Raw genomic sequence first — 21,209 nt, 5'->3', positions numbered from 1 at the left:
AGCAGTGGTTGGAGGATAAAAAAAAATGCATGAAAAATAAATGAATAAATTGTCCCCCCCCCCAGAGGCATGGACACTGGCTTAGTGCCCCTCAACCCCTTTCCCTCCCAGTTTCACACTTTCTGTATATAGTTCTGTATATGTTTTCTGATATATATATATATATATATTATGCTATAGTTGTTGTTGTTGAATTTGTTATTGCAAATAAAAGTTTGTTTACAACAAAGATTTATACATTGTTCTTTTGTGAATAGAAGGACGTATTAATTGGAACACAAATATTTTGTGAAACAATTAAAGTACCTCACACATAACTGTAGATGAACTTGCATTGAAATATTCAATGTAGATTTATAAATATCTCACTAATATAAGGTAAATTAAAAGTAATATGCAAACAAATTGTGATTTCCAGTAAAAATTGAACTTTGCAGTAAATAATGCACAGCTAAATTTCTGCTAACGGCGGGACTCGAACCGGGAACTTTGGGGTCAACTCTTCTCATAAATGCATATATGTATTGAAATATTCAATGTAGAATTATCAATATCTCACTAATATAAGGTTAATAAAAGGTAATATGCAAACAAATTGTGATTTCCAATAATGAAAATGAGCTTTGCATGAAATAATGCAAACCTCAATTTCTGCCAACGGTGGGACTCGAACCTGAAACCTCTGCTCTCATAGTAATGCATACAAAATCAGAAGTTAAATGTTTTAAAAATAATTTATGATGTACATCAACATTAAAAAACTTTACTCATGGAGGATTAGGCCATACAAAATCCCTTCCTTCTTTTTTCCCCTCCTTTTCCCTTTTTTCTCTCTTTTTTCCTCTCTTTTCTTCTTCCCCCCTTTTTCCTTTCTTCCCCCCTCATGGTGTGCGAGTGTGCCCCAGCTTCGTGTATTGAGTGGGCCGGTCTGACAGTAACTCCCGGGCCACTTTTTTCCCCCAGTCCGCCCCTGCTCCCACTTCCCTTTCCCTCAGTTATCAATAAACATTCTTAAACTGGAATCCCCGTCTGTCGCCTCGTGCATTCGAACCTGTTTTTGCCTTTTGTGTTTAAACTGAGACTTACAGTATATAGAACAGTATACTGAAATTTACTTTAAAGTATTCCCTGGGGCTTAGTGGTGTAAGGTTTCCCTAGGGTGGCGTAGTTGGACTATAACTTGGGGTATAACCATCTTTCCCTACTGCCCTCACTTACATTGGTCTGCCAAGCACGCACACTCGCACGCACACAGAGAGAGAGAAAATCGCCAGTATCTCCACAAGTAGCAATGCACACTCACAGCAAACAGAAAGTAAATAACCAACACACGAAAAAGTAATAATGTCAACCCAAAGAAAATAGCTACTTGTGGTAATCCGTGCGCCTCTACTTTGTATGGTGCTAAAACGTAACTCACTCAGCGTATTTAGCGGATAAGGCACACTCACCATTAAACCGGGAGCAGACGAATCTAGCTTCCAGTCGGTGTTCAATTAGGCTTCTCTCAGTCAACGGACGACTCAGGTCAGATCTTTCCTGGCAACCCACGAACCCAGAAGACGGGGGATCTCACACAGCCTCCACTCCAACGCAGTAAGGAAACAGTCAACTTCGGCTCTCGTACAACAGACGTCCGGTAATCCAGCAAACAACTAACAAATGCTCTGTCACAGACTTGGTTCCTCCGTCCTCTCTAGCAACCCTGCTTGATGTCCAGCATGCACAGACTCTTCAGTGTTCATTTTAAAAAGGATCTCAATCAGAGACATAATTATCAGCACCTGTACCATGCAATCAGATGTTCGTGAGGTGCACCAGTCAAGTGAGCGGTCCTAATTAAAGAAACGGCAACTACACACAAACAAAACAAAGCAACATCATAACACACATACAGCCACTCAGCACCCACATAACACCCACCTGAATCCACGTAGAACAGCCTACATGCTGTCTGTGTATGGGGGGAGGCCTATAAATGTTTGCGTTGTGGATTGGTGAATCAATGATACAATTCCATGATCTATGATATAAGCATTCATGATATCACAAAAAAGTTAATAAAGTAAACCAACATTAAGTATATTATTTGTTGTTCATTATTTGTTCCTGTACATTTAGTAATTTAATTCCTCAACAATTCCTGAACAAAGATGCCAAAAACGTTTCAAGGGGTGTCACACAAGTATTTATCATACACAAACCTATGCTAATTCATAATTTGTTCCAGCATGGCAACAAAGCACAATACTCTGAACCTCACAGCCATGTCCCTTTATAACCATAGGGGGGTGCCAAACGCAGGTGTTACCACTGGAAACGGTGATAGAGTTCCATCGTTTCATCTCTCATTTTTCACGGCAGGATTTAGGAATGCGCAGAGTTCATGGTCATATACGCTTATTTTAATGATCCAGGCTATATATAGCAAGTGCCAAAGGGAGAACTTATATGTTGATGGGCAAAATGTACCAACTGCTCGCATGTTAAGCTATTCATATTATTATGATTATTATTATGAATATTACTATTATATAATTATTAATTATAGTAGTAGTTGTTGTTGTTGTGGCTGTAGCAATGCTAATACTATTAGTAGAAGTTGTAGTATTGAGAAGAAGAAAAAAACGCTATCATGTATAACGATATCATGTGTTTTGGATGCCAGTGGAAGCAGAGCCTTGGAATACTGTAGGCCACGTGTCTTTGCTGTCGTCTATGTCACTGATTGTGACGTAATTCTTTGCATTTGCAAGGATTACGTCAATTTGACGAAACAATGATGAAATTATATCGAAAATGATTAAATGACCATAACGCTTCACATGCAAAGTTAATGAAGTTTAGGACAGCAAGACTAAGGACTATAAGGAACGACACAAGAAGAAATAACGCAAATTCAGTTTGTGGTGGGTTAAAAGTACATGAATGATATATTTTTATGTTTAGGAAGTACTGTAAATTGGATAGCAATAAGACCTCAAGGGTGTATTTCGTAATCAGTATCTCTGAACGTTAAAGTGCAGAAAAACATATCCATCTATATCCAGCCGTAGTATATAAACCTTTCTTTCATTGTAATCTCTCAAGTGGTGTTTGATTAACAAAATTAATCACATTTTCTCTTTAGATTTGATATGAAGATGAGTTTCTGTGGTGATCATTCACAACATCTTCAACCCCTTCTGGTAAATCCATCTTTTCCATTCTTCTTTAAATGAATATGACATTTGGACACTACAGCATAAACAGTATGGTCATACGTAGGTCTGTCTGTCTGTTTGATATCTGATTATCTTTGTCCTCAGATCTGTGTGTCAGAAAAAGACATTATCAGGGAAGAGATGGCGCAAATGAGCAGTACTGACTACTTCAAAGCGATTAAAATGGCCACCCAACACCATTTGGAGGAGCTGACACGTGTGGAGAAGGAGGAGGAGATGTACCTGAAGGAGGACCAAGAGAACCTGGAGAGACGGAAGACTTATTTAAAAAAAATGAAAAAAAACATGACACCAGAGCAGAGGGAGTACATCAGACAATACCTCCTATTTGAGCAGAAGGACATCCAAATAAACAGGAGAACATTAGATACATCGATAGAGAGAAAGAGAGCTCAACTCCAAAGAGATTTGCATGAAAGTTCTAAACTGCTGAAGGAGGAGGAAGAGAAAGAAAGACAGATGGTGAAGTTCCTGGAGAGCGAGCGGAAGGCTTATGAGAAACAGGAGAAAAGGCAACTTGAAGAGGAAGAAAAGCAGCTCAAAGAGGCGATTAGGAAAGCATCCTCTGAGGACAAGAGAAAGCTGAAATTGGAGAAGAAGAGGACAAAAGAGGACAAGAAGAGATTGGAGAAGGCACTGATGGAAGAGAAGGAAGAGCTGGCAGAGAAGAAAAAGAGAGAGAAGGAAGAGCTGGCAGTGCAGAAAAAGAGAGAGAAGGAAGAGCTGGCAGAAAATAAAAAGAGAGAGAAGGAAGAGCTGGCAGAGAAGAAAAAGAGAGAAGGAACTGAAACAGTTAGAGATTGAAATGAGGAAGTGTTTCCTGTATGTAGAGAAATAGATAAGAGGAACAGAGGGAGGAGGAAGTTAAGAAAGGATGCACCCACACACACACACATCACACAAATAACCACAAACATTGTACAATAAATACAATTTTATGCATCCAAAAAAGTTTTGCATTCATGTATATTCTCACCACTTATGTAACTTAGTAGAATAAACATTATAACATGATTTCTTGATTAATTAACTCATTATATGTCATACTGTCTTGGTCTTAGGTCCACATATTCAACAGGCTGCTAAGAAAGTACATACATTGCAATTCCATGTCCTCAATACTCAATCAGTGAGGTCAGACAATATACAGTACTGTATGCATCCATATTATGTCACCCGTCAGTCCTCACTGCAGCCACCTGAGGGAGCCAAAGTCTTCTTTTATGAGACCTTTTCATGACAGATCAGATGGTTTGGTAATATGCTGTTCAGGGATCATTCTCTGTAAGGCTGGCAAAAAAATTAAGAACCTCTTACTCACATCTTATTTATTTTTATTTCACAATCCACAGTGACATATGTTTAACTCAATTTGGCAGACATATCACCACATATTCATTACAAGCAGAAGCGCCACTTCACACCACTGCTCTGCATATTTTTAATTTTTCCTTGCTCCAAATACCTGAGGGAACTCTCCGTGGCACTCTAGAGGAGAGCATTTGAATGACACTTTTAATGACTTGGTTGGAGCAGGAAATGGATAGAAGATGGGTGGGGCAAGGGGGCTCCATGAGCACGAGTGAAATCTCCTGGATTAGTGACAGGTCATTCAGAATGTTGGGATACATGAAATGGAAGCCAGATTAGCAGTTCAGATATAGCCACTCCCACAGAAAAACAGCGCAAAAGTATCCTCAGATTAGTGAATTTCATTCGTGTGAATGATCAATTACAAGGACAAAAACAAAGTGCTATCCGTCAAGGTGCAATATCTTCAGGATGACTACAGGAATACATGTTAATTCAAGACAAAAGATCCTTCAACATCACAGACAGTTTTCACAATTTTGCAGATATATACATTCAAGGAGTGCTGTGCCACCATGAAACCATGGCTCCATCCCCATTAAAGACATATATCTTCATATCTTAACAGTACCGCCATTTCTGCACAATAATAACTGAAAAGTCAACAGTCAATTAATTTAAAGACAAATAATCAAAATAATACAGACAAATATTGTGAATATGATGATGGACTACACACTTATTTAACATACAGCTATTGATACAGTCTACAGTATATGGCACATTGTAAACAGTTGTAATGAGTACAGAACCTATCCTCTTGTGATAACATGTCAAATGTAAGCCAGTGAATTATTGTATAAAAGTCTGTCTGATCTGTCTCTGGAGAGAATGTTCATCATCAATATTCGCCAGAAAATAAGACTCATTAGTAAGTTCCACCCTGTCCTGATCAGATATTTCTTCAAGCCTGTAGTTTATCACTTCATTTACAGTCTACACCTCAGAAACATTAGATCCAGGACTATAGCCCACTGACTTTTTCTGTAACAAAAATAAAAGAGAATTCCCAAAACTACTTCTGATGAACTGATTCTACAACGTGTCCTAGAACCAGTAGAAATGGCATGAATGCCCAAACAGAGGTACAAGCAGCTAAGGAGAAGTCACAGGGCTGAGGGATATGTTCAAAGTAACATCTCAGCATAGATGGAAACAAGTCAATGGACAGAGGCAAGAAAAATTGTGCTATGACCATTGTAACTAATAGAAAGAGTCTTCAAAATGGCCTTCACACAAAATCTTCCACAGTGGTGACATCTCAGAAGAATGTGTCATCCTCTGTCACGTCCTCCAGCTCTCCCTCCCTGCTTCCAGTGCTGCTGTACCTGTTGCCAGCATGAGAGTACACTGTGGGTGTACTTCAGATCTTGCAAGGTATGTACTGTCCAATGTTATGCTGCACTTGAACAGTGTGACAGTGTTTAATGACTATCATCACAAATCTAAACACTAAACAAGATCACAGCAATGGGGTGCTGATGAAATTGGCACTGCCTAATACATCCCAGATCAACCAAGAATATCATTGGTTGTGAGCACTTGCATCAAATAGTTCACTTACCTTAGTGATGGAGTCTTCATGCCTGACTTGATCATCTCCCTGTAGAAAATAAACCAATACACAAATAAATGAATAGTGAAACAAACCAAAAAACTAACAAACATATTACGAAACAGTTCTAACATCTTGGACAGGAAGGAGATGTGTTCACTTCAACTAACACAGTCTGAGGAAAGTTTCCAGAGGACCAGAGGAACTGCTGCTCCTCCATAAAATGGCAGCCCTACTGTGTTCATTCACAGCACCTGACATAGTTGAACAGCATGCCAAAATGTGTTTGGTGTTTGTGGACTCCTTGCTGGTTTGAGTTGGACTACCTCTCTGATATGAAAAGCACCACAGTAATTTCAAAGCTGAAATAACACATCTCAACATATGGTGTTCCTCACACCCTCATGACTGACAATGGGACCGTGTTCACTGGTAAGGACTTTTCAGACATTGCACACACATGGGACTTTAAACACATGCTTAGTAGTCTCCATTTCCCAATTGAATGGCCTTGCTGAGTGTGCTGTAAACTAATTCGCTAAGGTGATGGCACAGACCTCTAAGCTGCCCTTGTCCACGCTCGCAACATTCCCCAAGATCATCTCCCCTCTCCTGCTCTGCAACTTTTCCATATGGACCACATTTCTACCAGTAACCAAAGCCATGATTCAGCCAGCCGTCCACACTAGGTGAAAGCCACTATCACAAAAAAGAGAACGAGGGGGGAAGCATATCATGACCGCAATGCCTGGCATCGCCTTGCATTAAGATCAGGTCAAACTGTCAGGGGACAGACTGCTTTAGCAAGAGTAGAGAGCCCAGATCCTCAGCCTAACAGCTACATAATAACATCCCCAGGAACCAGGCACATCAGGAATCGGCGACACCTCCTCCGAGTTGATGAACCTCCACCAGCAAATGCCCATTTATGCTCTAGTTATGTACTGTAGCTGTTGCTTGTGTTGCTGTTATTTACTTTGTGTCACATTTAGGAGAGGGGGGATGTAGAGTTGCGGTGCTGTCACTTTAAATGACAGGCAATGATGTATGACATCCAGAGGTTGTGACCTCAGTTTGAATGTCAACCACAGAATGGAGACTTAAGCAGTTTGAGTGTGTGAACTTCTCCAGGTCTACAGACACTTTAAACCTAACCACCACCATTGTGATGAAGAAACTGGAGAATATCCGTCCATGGTCAAATGCAGATGGGTTAAAGGCTCAAAATGAACCCATTAGGATGCAACAACTGAAGAAAAATCCCCAATGGAATGTGGCCAGACCCTATTCACAAAGTGAATATGGGTCTGATTATACCAGGCTAGAGGATAGTTGAAAAACAAGTGTAAATATATACCATTATGGACTTCCGGTTATGGCGCGCTGCTAGGCAGACGTGTGATAGAAAGCTCCCATGTACAATTCATAGAAAAGTAATCAGGAAGCCGCTAAGAATTACCAAACAGTTACTATTGATCCCTAAACACAACAAACAGCTAAAATGCCAACGAAACCGCATCCAAAGACTTCAAAGTCCACTAAACCAACCGATGGCTCCTCCAGCCCGACAAGGCTAACTAGTTCCAATACTAGCGACGAGGACACAATTAGCCCTGGTCAAATTCTTAACGCTATTCACACAATGAAGGAAGATTTTGTGTCAAGGTTTGACGGGCTATTGGGCGCTATTCAGGGAGTGCAAGGCGAATTAAAGGCATTGACTGGCCGAATGACCGAAGCTGAAGACCGAATTAGCACCAATGAAGATGACTTAACATCTCTGAAAACACAGACCACCACCATGAAAGCAGCTATGAATGAGCTAGTGCTAAAGGTGGATGACTTAGAAAACCGAGCACGCCGCTCGAATGTACGGTTGGTGGGTCTGCCTGAGTTAACAGAAGGAGGTGACGTGTGTAACTTCTTGGAAAAGTGGATTCCTGAAGCTCTTGGTGAAATGAACTTTACTGGGCCATTGCTTATAGAAAGGGCACATCGAGTTGGTAGAATCAACAGTAAGAATGGGAACCAACAAACCGCTGCACGACCCAGAGTGGTGGTGATGAAGGTTCTGAACTACGCCGACAAGGTTCGAGTGATGAAAGCGGGCAGAAGCAAGGGAAAGATACTTGTCGACGATAAAAATGTCAAGTTTTTTCCCGACGTGTCTGCGGATCTGCTAAAACGTAGAAAAGTCTTTGATTCAGCAAAGAAAAAGCTAGCCTCCCTTTCTATCCGTGACCTGCGTTACGGAATAATTCACCCAGCTACACTTCTGGTGACCATCAAGGGAAGACGGCACACTTTCGACACTGCATCAGAAGCAGAGGCTTTTGTGCAAGAATTGAAGTCTGAGCAAACGCCGGGTGCTGAGTAGGCTAACTTGTTTAGTGCAGACACAATACAGGTAACGTTATTTTTCCTGGACTGTTTAAAGAATGCAGCCGCAATACGGGCAGGGTAATCTTTGCCTGGACTGTTTAAGACTGTTACATTAAGCCTAATGTTTTGCTGCAAAGTGGCTATTTCTGATTGCAATACACAATAAGTTTTAATATTTTGCATGGAGCTCCAACATGATCGCTGAGCATGCTGTTCCTCGTCATGTGGGTGGACCAGCTTAGTTCCATAGTCACACTCTGTTCAGGGGTCTATTGGAAGTGTGATCTAGGGGAGAGAAGCGTGTACTTCGTTTGGGGAAGTACACCCTGTTATGTTTACGCTTTAAGGCACATATTCTTATTTTTCTTAATTAAGTTTTCTTTTTATTGTATACTCAATTCCAACCCGCACTTACAATGTAGTATTATGTCATGCCATTTGAACTCCAGTTCACCTCTTGGAATGTAAGAGGTCTAAACAAACTTGTCAAGCTTAAGCAAGTAATGAGTAGGATTAAACAACTAAAAGCTAAGATAGTCTTTCTGCAGGAGACGCATTTAACACCTGAAGATGTAGTGAAAGTGAGGAGGAGATAGCCAGGTCAAGTTTTTTCTGCTTTATCTAGTTCTCACTCACATGGGGTAATCACTCTGATATATAACTCCTTACCATTTCATCTCATCAATGTGGATGAAGACCGATATGGGAGATACCTTATTATTCAATGTGAAATACTCTCAATTAGGTTAAATCTGGTAAACTTATATGGACCCAATGACGACAACCCATCTTTTTTTAGAAATCTGTTTTTGTCCCTGGCTGATTTGTCTGGTAGTTTCATCATAGGTGGAGATTTTAATTGCACTCTCCAGCCAGAGATTGATAGATCCACAGGGATAGACACGAAAGGAGTTATTACAATATATAAAATAATTTAATTTAACTGACATATGGAGAAGAGACTATCCTAATCAGTCAACCTTCTCATGTTATTCTGCCACCTGCCAGACATTCTCCAGAATTGACTACTTTTTGTTCTCTGCCTCTTTGATATCCACAATCTCAAGAAGCTGGTACGACAGCATTGTAATTTCAGACCATGCTTCAGTTTAATTTAGACTAAACATGCCACAGTCACTAAATTTCTCCATGGGGTGGCGCCTTCAGTCATTTTGGCCAGAATTTATGAAGTTTATTGGGGCCCAAATTGATGATTACTTTGTAAATAACACAACCCAAACATCAGCTGCTATACGGTGGGAAGCATTTAAAGCCTTCCTGAGAGGACATATGATAAGTTTTACAAGTTTTAAACAAAAATCTTGGTGGGTGGAAATGCAACAGTTAGAAAAAAAGATAAAAGAAACTGAATCAAAACACTTCAAAAACCCATCCCAACAGTCATTTAAAGAACTTAATGAATTTAGAGCTAAATATAATGTTTTATCTGTCAATAAGGCAACTAAAAGCCTTCTGAAATTGAAACAGTCCTATTATGAGCAAGGGGAAAAGGCTAGTAAACTCTTAGCTTGGCGTATTAAACAATCCAAATCTGAAAGGACAATAAATACTATTCAGCTAGATGAGGGGTTGGAGACTAGTGACCTTAAAGAAATTAATAAAGCTTTCAAAGGTTTTTTTTACGAGAACTTATACAGCACATATCCTTCAGCCTCAGCCTTGCAAAAACAAAAAGATTTTTTGGATTCATTGAACATCAATCCTCTTGAAGAAAACTTCCTGGCTGATTTAGACCTAGACATAACCATTGAGGAATTGTCTGCAGCCACTGGTAGTATGAAGGGGGGTAAGACGCCTGGCCCAGATGCGATTCCCATTGAGATCTATAAAGCTTTTCAGGACGCGCTACTGCCACCTTTACTTGAAATGTATAAAAAGTCCTTAGATAGTGGGTCCCCCCCCCCCTCTCTAAATATGGCAGCAATCACACTATTGTTAAAACCAGGTAAAGCGTCTAATCTTTGTGGATCGTATAGACCAATATTTCTTCTTAATAACAATCTCAAAATTCTTTGCAAAGCATTAGCCAGGCGGTTGGATACACTTCTACCACAAATGGTGCACTCTGACCAAAACGGCTTTGTTCAGGGACGACAAGGTTTTCATAATATAACACGAGTTCTTAATATTTTGTTTGAAAATTCAGGATGTATGGACACTGCTATTTTGTCGTTGGATGCCGAGAAGGCCTTTGACAAGGTGGAGTGGCACTTCCTGTTTGAGGCTCTTCAAAGATTTGGCATAAAGAAGAGATTTCTCTGCTGGATCAGACTACTTTATGCTGACCCCCAGGCTGTAGTTTTAACAAATGGGCTATCTTCAGCACCCTTTAAGTTGTACAGGGGCACAAGACAAGGATGCCCCCTGTCTCCACTGTTATTTACCCTGGCAATTGAGCCACTTGCCATGGCAATTCGCAACCATACTAGCTTAAAAGGCATAAGGATAGGAGATATGGAACATCGTATGGCACTGTATGCTGATGATGTTATTTTGTTTTGCTCTAATTTGAAACAGACGTTACCAGCTTTATTGGACCTAATTAACTATTTTGGCACCTTTGCGGGATACAAAATGAATCACTCCAAATCTGTAATATTATTCATGAATGAAAAGGAAAGACTACACGCCCCAATTCATACTCCTTTTATGGTTTCACTCAATGGCTTCACATACCTGGGTGTTAAGATTGCCCCTACCACCGACAAAATTGTTCCGAATAACTACAATACCTTAACAGATAAGGTCACCCAACTTATAAATAGATGGAACAATCTACCCATTTCTATGATTGGCCGGATAAATGTATTGAAAATGTCAATTTTACCGAAGTTTTTGTATCTCTTTCAATCTATTCCACTTGCTCCTCCACCCTCACTCTTTAATTTTCTTAAAAAGCTTTTTTCCAACTTTATATGGAACAACAAGCGTCCCAGGCTCAGGCTTTCCCTATTGTATTTGCCATATGATAGAGGTGGTTTACAACTACCAAATCTTGAGTGGTATTACTGGGCAGCTCAAATCAGAGCAGGAATGTTTTATTTTGAGAGAAACCACCCCCCAGCATGGGTTTCAATAGAATCACATGTAATCAACATTCCTTTAAACCTGTACATCTACTCTGCTAACAAACAGAAACTACTCAAACATACTAAAAATCCTTTTCTCAAAAATACATTAATGGTTTGGCACAAATCTTTTGCATATCTAGGGGAAACAGTTAAACTATCTCAGTTTTCTCCAATTTTTGGTAATGATGACTTCCAACCTGGTAGAGCAGACCCATGATTTAAAATCTGGGCAGCCCAGGGTATAGCCAAGGTAGCTGACCTTTACAATGAAAACTTGGTTCTCATGTCATTTGAAGAGCTCAAATCAAAATATGGGATTCCTGCCATTTTTTTTTTTTAAATATCTACAATTTAGAAGCTTCATCCTTTCCAGACAGAGCAATGATCTGAAGCTCCCCCCCCCTATCCACCCTAGAAGATTACAGTTGGAAGTTTTTACATAATAGGGGACAGGTTTCATTACTATATGAGCTTTTTGTAAGCAAGTCTAAAGAATCATCACAACGCTCACTTCAAGCATGGCGAATGGACTTGCAGGAGAATGTAACGGAGGAGGAATGGTCAGAAGCATGTTTTCTAGCTCAGACCCAATCCATAAATGCAAACTCCAAACTGTTGCAATATAAATGGATAAGTAGATTGTACATAACACCAGCTAAATTGCACCACTTTAATCCTAACATACCTGATACCTGCTTGGAAGAAGGTGTTGGACCTTGCTAGCCAAATCATTGGCAAGGAAGTGCCTCTTAGTCCTAAATTGTGCCTATTGAATCTATATCCAGAGAACTTCACTACCTCTAAAAAAGTTAGGTCTCTACTGAATATTTGTTTTCTGGAAGCCAAACGATGTATAGCTCTATCATGGAAATCAGATACACCTTGTGCCACATCACAATGGTTGAGGGGAATGGCTTCTTACTTAGCTTTAGAAAAGATAAGTTACACAACAAAAAATAGACTTGACAAGTTTTGGGAAATATGGAACATTTTCTACAATTTCCTTGAGAATAACAACATGGATGTTGATGGTTGGTTGGATGATAAAATGGATTGAGTACTTTTTGTTTTTGTTTTGTTTTGTTTTCATTTTGTTCTCCCCTTTAAACAATGTAAGTTAGCTGATGTAATCTTAATGACTGTAACACACTGTCTACTGTGACACGAACATCTATTGTATGTGCTATATGTGAGAGCAAATTGCATTATATGTATGTGCCTTGTTGTGTTTTCTTGTATTGTTTGTCTGTAAAATGAACAAAATTCTTAATAAATACAGTATATGTTTAAAAAAAAATATATGTATATATACCATTATGTGAATAAAATGTTTTCACTAGGTAGTTAGCATCAAGATCCAGATGTATATCATGTTCAGTTTTTTGGCTGAAGCATTCCTGAACACTTACGACATAAGAAGTCCTGGGGCGGACATAGATCGGCTCTGTCTCCTGGCAGGCATGTCGAAGGGGTTGCCGAAAGAACGCTTTCTCAGCATAGACTTCACCAGAATCTGTGTAGACAGAAACCACGACAGCAACACAGACCACAAGAGTTAAAGCAACAGTATAGAGTTTTTGCGAAGTTAGTTAGTTTTGTGAAGATAGTTAGTTAGTCCTCACATATCTGCAAGGGTTTGGACAAGAATCACAAAACTACAAGGTGAATATCACTGGCAGCTAGTGAGAATCACAGGTGTTTTTATCTGTACTTCACATGACCATATGCCAGCAAAATAAATCTGTAGCTCTTATGAAACATTGTTACCTTCAAAAAAATCAAATTTTTTTTTACAAAAAATGCATAATAAAATAACTAATCACAATATCCAGTATTCCAGTGTAACACCAAATATCACCATGAATATGATTATTTCTCTTTTTCACTGCAATTGTGTGCAAGTGAGGGACAAAAGTTTACAGCTGAACATCTTAAAATCGAAGAATAGTCCAAAAGAACCTTATAATTCCAAGCTCCTGGTACATTGTAAAAACTGACATATGAAATCCACCTTCTTATATTGCCTGACTGCTGAGGTCTTTCACAGGGGACAGACTGACATTGGCCATTGGTGCTTACCACAGCAGATAGGCTGGGGATGAGTTTGACTGAGTTCTGCACCTCCTCCTCAGTGACCTCCACCACAGTGCAGTGCTCCTCTTCTAGAGGCAGGGGGTCTGTGCCACAGAGCGTGACCCATGGATGTACCTACGTCCACATGCAGAACAAACAGCTAGGAGATGGCAGTCATATCGCTCATAATTCAGCTTCAATCAATTCCACTGAATTGTATGGTGCTAAATGTGTCGTACTTTTAGGAAAGATGAAATATGGCAAAACTATGTTTTGGGGGCGATGGAAACTGAGTCAGTAAAAGCTGGGTAATGGCAATGAAGGGGCAAATATTCTTTGCATAAGCGATCTAAATTTCCGGTCCTAAAAACTCATTACAGATGTGCCTGTAGTTCTAACATTTAGCTCCCAAACGCAAAAGGAGACAACAAAAGGTAGATCAATGTGTAATTTCAAACAATCTTTTTTATTTAAAAAACAAGAGTCTGTACTGAAGTTAAGTCAAGAGACTGCTATTTGAAAATGTGATTTTCATTGAAACGATTAGCCCAGTTTTATGTGATAATGAGTTACCCTCAATGACATTTAACTTATGTTGACCAGGTTGCCGGCCCTGGCTTGTCTACTAGAGTCTAGTTGTTCATCACCTTGATCTCTGGGATGGTGATTCTTGTTTCGGGAAGTTTGTTCAACATGGAACGGATGACATCTTGCAAACCTTCACTGATGATAGCCCTGAACATGTCAAAAGAATGAAAACCACTCAGAACCACTGACTAAACAATCCAAAACAGAATAAACTGAATGACAAAGTGTATGAAATAACTAATGAAAACACAGCTCGACCACACAAGGATAAATCAATGAATAACACGTGGAGTACATGGAGTAAACAAGTATTCTATGTTTACCAATGTAGCGTTGTTCACCATCATGGTCATAATGATGTTCACCACGGGTTATTTTTGAGCCCTCCTGACATGAAGACATACTCTTACCCAACTCTACCCTAGTTAGCTCTTCTACCAAATAACTGAGAAATTGTTGTGATTTATGGCAAATTTCGGATGAAACGGCAACTGTTATACTATATCATAACAGAACTTTATTTTAGCCCTGAAGTTAGTTGTAGTTGCAGGATTTAGCAAAGGACTCAATGGGATGTTGCAGGAAGGTGTCTGGTATGGGGTCTGCCTAGATGTAAAAGGTGTGCAGGACCGCAGAGAGGAAGGTCTGGCTGGCCATTTGAATGTTAATGAACGTGGAGCCTCAATGAGCGAAGGCTTGTGGTTTACTTAACGTAAATGTGATACACTCTTGTGGGGGAAAAATTCGCATGAGTTGCAACTATTTAACAAATATATGAAAAACACCAATATCCTTCATAAAACATAACATAGCATTACAGCACAACTTGATTACACAATGATTCTCCCCTACCCATGCGGTGCTTGAGGTGTTAAGTGCTGCCCAGCCGTGCCCTGTGTCTGGACGTGCTGCTTACCGGCGGGAGCCCTGGCAGTCCCCCCCGCCCCCCCCCCCCCCCCCCCCGGCCAGCTCTAATGAGATGTGTGCAGTTACTCACGTGTCAGGAAACTCCACAGGGCTGCTCTTGATCTTGGTGTGCAGCGCTAGGATATACTCGTCAACGAAAGGGCACTGGTGGGCAGAACGGAAACACACAGGGAGACGTTTCCAGAGATCAAGCTCAACAGTCAGCCGCGTGTGACAGCAGAAGACAGATAGTCAGACAGAAAGTCAGAGGTGGATAAAACATTTACACTGCTCGATAGCGAATCTATTTATCATATTATGTTTATGAATATAAATTTAGTCATTTTATGTTGTGATATATTGTGTGATGTGGCAGCACCTCTGTGACATAATGGATAAGGCATGATATGGGACATTGAATGGGACATACCTTTCCAAAAGCGAAACAGTATAATGTAACACCCATCGCCCACACATCCAAAGCCTGTACAACACATGACAGATTTGTCATAGATAAAAATGTCTGTTTAGAGATGTAGCACAAATACAGCATATACACATTAACCTACAGTGCACCACGGTTACCTACAAAATACTGAAAAACTCTTACAATAACGTTGCTGTTAATCTGAATGTTTCATGGCACAAGCAACTCTCATGAGGAATAAAATGAGCTAAAATAAATACTCCTCGCCTAATCAAAGTATCCGCTCTTTAGTGGGAAGAACCCCTTTGCCTCAGACACCTTGGCGCACCATTGTCAATAAGTCCCTTGAGAAGAGGCACAGCTGTACCTTGCCACTGAAGCTCTCATCATGGTCAGTGAGAGTCTCCGGAGCCATGAAGGCTGGAGTTCCTGCTGTGCTGGACAGAAGGGCATCATTCCCCTCAAACTCGTTGCTCACACCAAAGTCTGCGATCTTGACGTGGCCGTCGTCTCCAAGGAGCAGGTTCGAGGGCTTGATATCCCTGTGGATGATCTTCTGGTAGTGCACTGAATGGAGGATTAAGCTCATTTAGGCAAAAGAAATATGCCTCATTTTTTTTATAAAAACACAACCAGTGTTGATTCAGACAACAATATTCAGTGAATAGTCAATAGACTCGGAAAAAGAGATCTGAAGAAGACCAATAAAGAGGGCGTCAAACATCTAGATTTTTTTTTGCAAGCTGTAACACAGTAATGAAGGTGGTGAACAAATATGTGGATTTTCAAATAACACCCCTTATATGACATTTTTTCCCAAAACAAACTGTCGTCTGGCTCATCTGATCTGTTGTCTGGCTCATCTTAACATAAAGTCAGCTGGGAACAAACACAACATCTGTACATTTCATTGTCAATCTTATCTTATTGGGGGTCTGCCTGCGGGACTACTCACGGTATTCCATGCCGAGGACGATGTCTCTGAAGTAGAAGCGACACTCCTCCTCAGTGAAGGGGATGTCCGTGGGGACCTCCATCACTGGGCTAGTGGCCAAACACACAACCACACATGGAGTTCAGAGGGCCCCCTTTACGTTGCCAGCAAAAGGGTGTGCAATACTTATTCCTTACAGATAAACAGATGAATGGAAGAAAAGAAAACACTCACCCTCGCTTCACTAACTCAAAAGCTGCAGAGCGAAAATACAGAAAGCCACTATTGTCAACTGAAATGTACTCTGTTTTTAAACAGTCAGAGGTCAAGACAACCATGTGTCACTTGAGTCTGGCTGTACTGCCAAACATTATTAAGCATTATTTAGAGGTGAAATTTTTACTGATGTAGTAAGAATGTAGTTAAGGGGAAAGAAAGGACTGACCCATGTGCAGACTGTCTTCATCCGGATCATCGAGCACCTTTTTAATAAATTATAAAAAATAAATTATATTTCACAATATTAAAATAGTAACAATCATACAATTTGACATTTTATATGTCACCAATCATTACTCAATTAGTACAATACAATACGGTACTGAATGAAAAAACACTGATTGTTATGATTGTATATATACAAGGTCACAAGCAGTGTTGTGGTGGTAGGATAAGATGCATGTAGGATAAGACTAATGTAGGATAAGATGCATGTAGGATAAGACTAATGTAGGATATCATGTACGGTACATTAAGGAAAGCAGTAAGTCAACAGTTCTGTGTCCCATGTGTCATTGACATGTGATTTAACATATCTTAAGACTTAATTTAACAGGATTAGGATAGGATTTAGTCCGCCCTAACGGCCAGCTCTATTTTCCCTTGTTCTTCATGTCCCCCCATCATTCACCTCCACTAATTTGACGATGTTCAGGTGGTCTAGTTTCTTAAGGATGGCGATTTCCTGGTAGAGCAGGTCCAGTGGGCTAAAAGCCTTTGGTTGCTTCTCATGTGACCCACGAGGGGGAGGGCGCCCTGGCAAATGAAAAACAGAGATCTTACAAAGAAAGACATTATGGAAAGGATTCCATAAAAATAATACAAATAGTTTATTTATGAATGTCAGAAATTATTCTCTTTTTCAGTACAGTACATATAACAGTACATCTAACAGTAACAGTAACAGTAACAGTACATCTTCAAATGATGATTTGGGAGGCACATAATGTAAACTCACGTGGAAACCCATACTGCTTTATCAGCTTCTTTTTGGAAACCACTTTCATTGCCTGCAGGAATGCAAAAAGGGGCATAATTGTAATGTTCTAGACAACCTCTTGCCTGTTCAAGGCACATGATCTGCTCTCACAAACAGCAAAACCGTTTCTAACATATCTTTGGCAGAAAGAGTGTGCCTAAAATGTTTTGGTGTTTAACAGGAAGGACTGTCTTACATAATACTGTTCATCATCTTGATTGTAGGCCAGCTTAACAACACCATAGGACCCCTGTGGAAGGGAGACAATGTCAGTCCACAGCCACACAACTGCAGATGTCACAACACAGATGTAGTTTTCACAGTAATTAACTTGTTACGGCCTTATAGCGTCCATCCACCTTTCCAATCTCATCTTTCAGCTTGTATTGGTTGAGTTGTACGCAGTCCTGCAGACACACACCAAAATATATTGTTTTGTGATGTTTTTTAACTTGATGGACACGCATTTGGACTCTTAAGAATGTCTATGCACCACCAGTTTACTCATACTAAAGCACGACGTCAGGCTTAAACTCTCTACCCTATCATTCCTCCTGTATCCCACGCACCTCGCCATCTGAGATGGACACTCGATTGGACTCTATGGTGGGCCTGCGCGCCGTCCTCCCGCTGGCCTGGAAGGTGCTCCGCTCCTGGAGGGAGAGCTTCCTGTCCGACATGGTGAGGCGGTGCCTCTTCCCTGGCGCCACACGGTTGCCATTGGGCAGCGTGACGCGGTTGGCGGATAAATTGATGTCGGCCACCATGTCGACCAGCTCAGTGTGGTCATCAGCGTCCCGGTCTGTGTCACTTTCAGCACTCATGGCTGCTGGGTGTGGGGGTGGGGGTGTCCGGTCACTGCAGAAACTGGGCTGGCCACATGTGCTGTGGGAATTTGCTTGCTTATGGAAGATGAGTTTCCATTATGCTAAAACCATTGATGGTGGTGGGTTAGGGGACGGGGTGGGTAGAACAAGACAATTGACTTCAGATATTCAGTCAAACATTCTGTCAAAAATCTCATACTTGAGACCAAAACATCTTTTTAGGATGCAGAGATGTTCACATTAACACATAGGCCTTATGGGAAAGTTTGGTTGCTCTCTGTTAAACTCCTCAGAGAACAGCATCCAATACAGCTGCATGATAACTGCCACATTGTTGCACACATAAATGGAATGAAGGAAAATATAAGCTCTAAAAACAGCACAATTATGAAACTTTGTTTTTCATAACCTCTAAACAACCACTCGCGATTGTTGTCATTTAGATAAGTGCAAAAAGCTTACCACACATCATGGCTGTGCACGGAAGTAAATTAACAGGCAGCAAAATTGCTCTAAAGTTATATAAAAAATTATTGTCTGAGAGATTGCTGTGTTCCAGTGGAGAGTCATCAAGAGAAACATGTTATGTAACACATAGTGTCATCTATCAGGTAAACACAACCTAACCAATCCAAAGTACATTAACAACGTTAACAGGATGCAAAAATCACATATAACCTGGGACAGGTCAGTTACAAACTGACAAATCAAAACAAATCATACGACTAAAGCTTTTTCGAACAACGACCGGATACAGTGCAATGACATTAACACTAGACAACAGCTCAAATCTGGCTTTACTGTCAACCGCTTGTAAATGGAAAATTCAATAAATCTACTTTGATGGTGGTGATGGTATGGACTATGTCACCGCTGTATTACTTACGCATGATGAAAAGGATGCCGCATTTCCGACCACCACTAACAGCTTTGGCTACATACTCCCACCATTTGATATTGAACCAGCAATTCTCTGTGTCTCAACAAGTGCCATCTCAAGTGCTTCTGAGACGGGGATAACCATGGCAAAGAGGATTAACTGGTGGCCACGGCCGGTTTTAGCCTACTCCAACTATATCTGTGGCTAGACTGTTTGCGTGGGCTGTTCCCGCCCATACAAAGCAAACGGAGGTTAACAGAGTGTAAGCTACTCACTGTCAAAAGTCAGTGAAGAGTAGACAACCACATAAAGTCTTCGAGACAACTTGACTTATCATACCAGGAAAAAGATGCACACCTCTTCACACAAAGTAACCTACACTGGAATGTGTCAAACTCGACTTGTGGTAATAGCATCGAAAGGTTTATTTAGGGTCATCTTAGTGTCTGTTTTAGGAACGCTGCCTGCAGTTCGCTGTTTACCTCTCTCCAAAGTGGCTAAACTGTTGCGTAATGTGTACAGTGACGTGCTGCAAGTCACCTCTAATGGGCATGTAAGCAGAATTACATCGTAGCCATTCGTTTCTACACGGGACAGAAGGTATACTGTACGGACCTAGTAAATTAGTTAGGGTTAATCACGCCGTATACATTACTTTGCACTGTTGTCTTTTTACACCTAAGTAAAGTTACTTTAATGCATACAAGCCTATTCTCCCGAAATCCAGAATAACACCACTTGTCATCGAAGCGGCCTAAATTAATTTATTATGGCTACATTCATTTCAGTTGCAAGTAAACATTTGGCGGAAGGACAGGAATTAACTTAAACAGTGAGTGGAAACATTCTGTTGCCGTGTAATCAATCTATATATAGTATCGGCTATAATGAAGTGCTTCCATTAGACCATCCATCAGCCTATGGTATTCCCATAACTGATTTATTGACGAATAGTGCACTTGAAAGTTGAACCACATAAAAACACGATACGGAGGGATATCAGGCATGAAACGTAGAGGCAGAGTTCTGATTGGGTTGTGATCGGTTCATTTGAGGATGACACAATCAACAGGCAGGAATCATACAACCATGTATATTCTCTACACATGAACAAGTTACTGGCGGTGCACAGATGACCAACTAACATCGGGGCTAACACACAGGCATTTACAACATGACACGCAGAGTAAAATGATAACAGTAAAGCACACATCACATTCTAAAACCAGACACTTACACAGAGAATTAGACATTTACACGGAACTCGCGGAATTACGGGAACTACACTACATCATACACACGGAATGCTATTATGCATGCAACACATGATTGAGTATTAGAGATAATCTCATACAAGCTGTCGTCCTCTTTTCCCGAAGGTCTAATTCTAAGGTCTCTGCCCTGCAATCTCTTTCTATGCGTGGCATGTTCATGCTGATGTAACATCTGTCAACTAAAAAGGGGACATGTAGCAAATGTATAATGTGGATAATTATGTGATATCAGACTGTATATATGCAATTAATTGTATAAAGTCAGATGCAATTATGGGGCTTTAAGTATATTTCGATTTTTTTTTTTTTTTTTTTATCATGAAACAAAACATTTTGACATATTCCGAAAAGAGGCATTATTGTCTATTTCAATGAGAACACTGAAAATTGCCCCCTTTAAACGTAAACTGCAACATAC

The 21,209-nt window shown here is 40.3% G+C and overlaps 1 protein-coding gene across 2 annotated transcripts; it reads right to left on the bottom strand.

Annotated features, from left to right (window-relative positions):
• Positions 1–4,541: 4,541 nt before the first annotated feature.
• LOC105896309 (calcium/calmodulin-dependent protein kinase kinase 1-like) lies at positions 4,542–19,883 on the bottom strand. Of its 2 annotated transcripts, none has more exons than XM_031573158.2 (17): positions 19,524–19,883; positions 18,380–18,738; positions 18,170–18,217; positions 18,007–18,060; positions 17,790–17,841; positions 17,463–17,587; positions 16,998–17,034; positions 16,787–16,808; positions 16,574–16,662; positions 15,986–16,185; positions 15,622–15,675; positions 15,283–15,356; positions 14,345–14,432; positions 13,704–13,832; positions 13,034–13,137; positions 6,160–6,198; positions 4,542–5,994 (listed from the first exon to the last, which is right to left on the bottom strand). In XM_031573158.2, exons 2-17 carry the CDS (start codon positions 18,632–18,634, stop codon positions 5,880–5,882), a joined length of 1,485 nt encoding a protein of 494 aa, XP_031429018.1. In that variant the 5' UTR covers positions 18,635–18,738; positions 19,524–19,883; the 3' UTR covers positions 4,542–5,879. The 2 variants fall into 2 exon arrangements, with proteins under 2 accessions (XP_031429018.1, XP_012678508.1); XM_012823054.3 differs by having other exon boundaries at positions 4,542–5,923; positions 19,524–19,863.
• Positions 19,884–21,209: the final 1,326 nt, after the last annotated feature.

Source organism: Clupea harengus, chromosome 9, assembly GCF_900700415.2.
Source record: "Clupea harengus chromosome 9, Ch_v2.0.2, whole genome shotgun sequence".
NCBI classification, from domain to species: domain Eukaryota; kingdom Metazoa; phylum Chordata; class Actinopteri; order Clupeiformes; family Clupeidae; genus Clupea; species Clupea harengus.
Note: the sequence above shows the minus strand (reverse complement) of the source record. Positions and strands in the feature narration are given on the sequence as shown.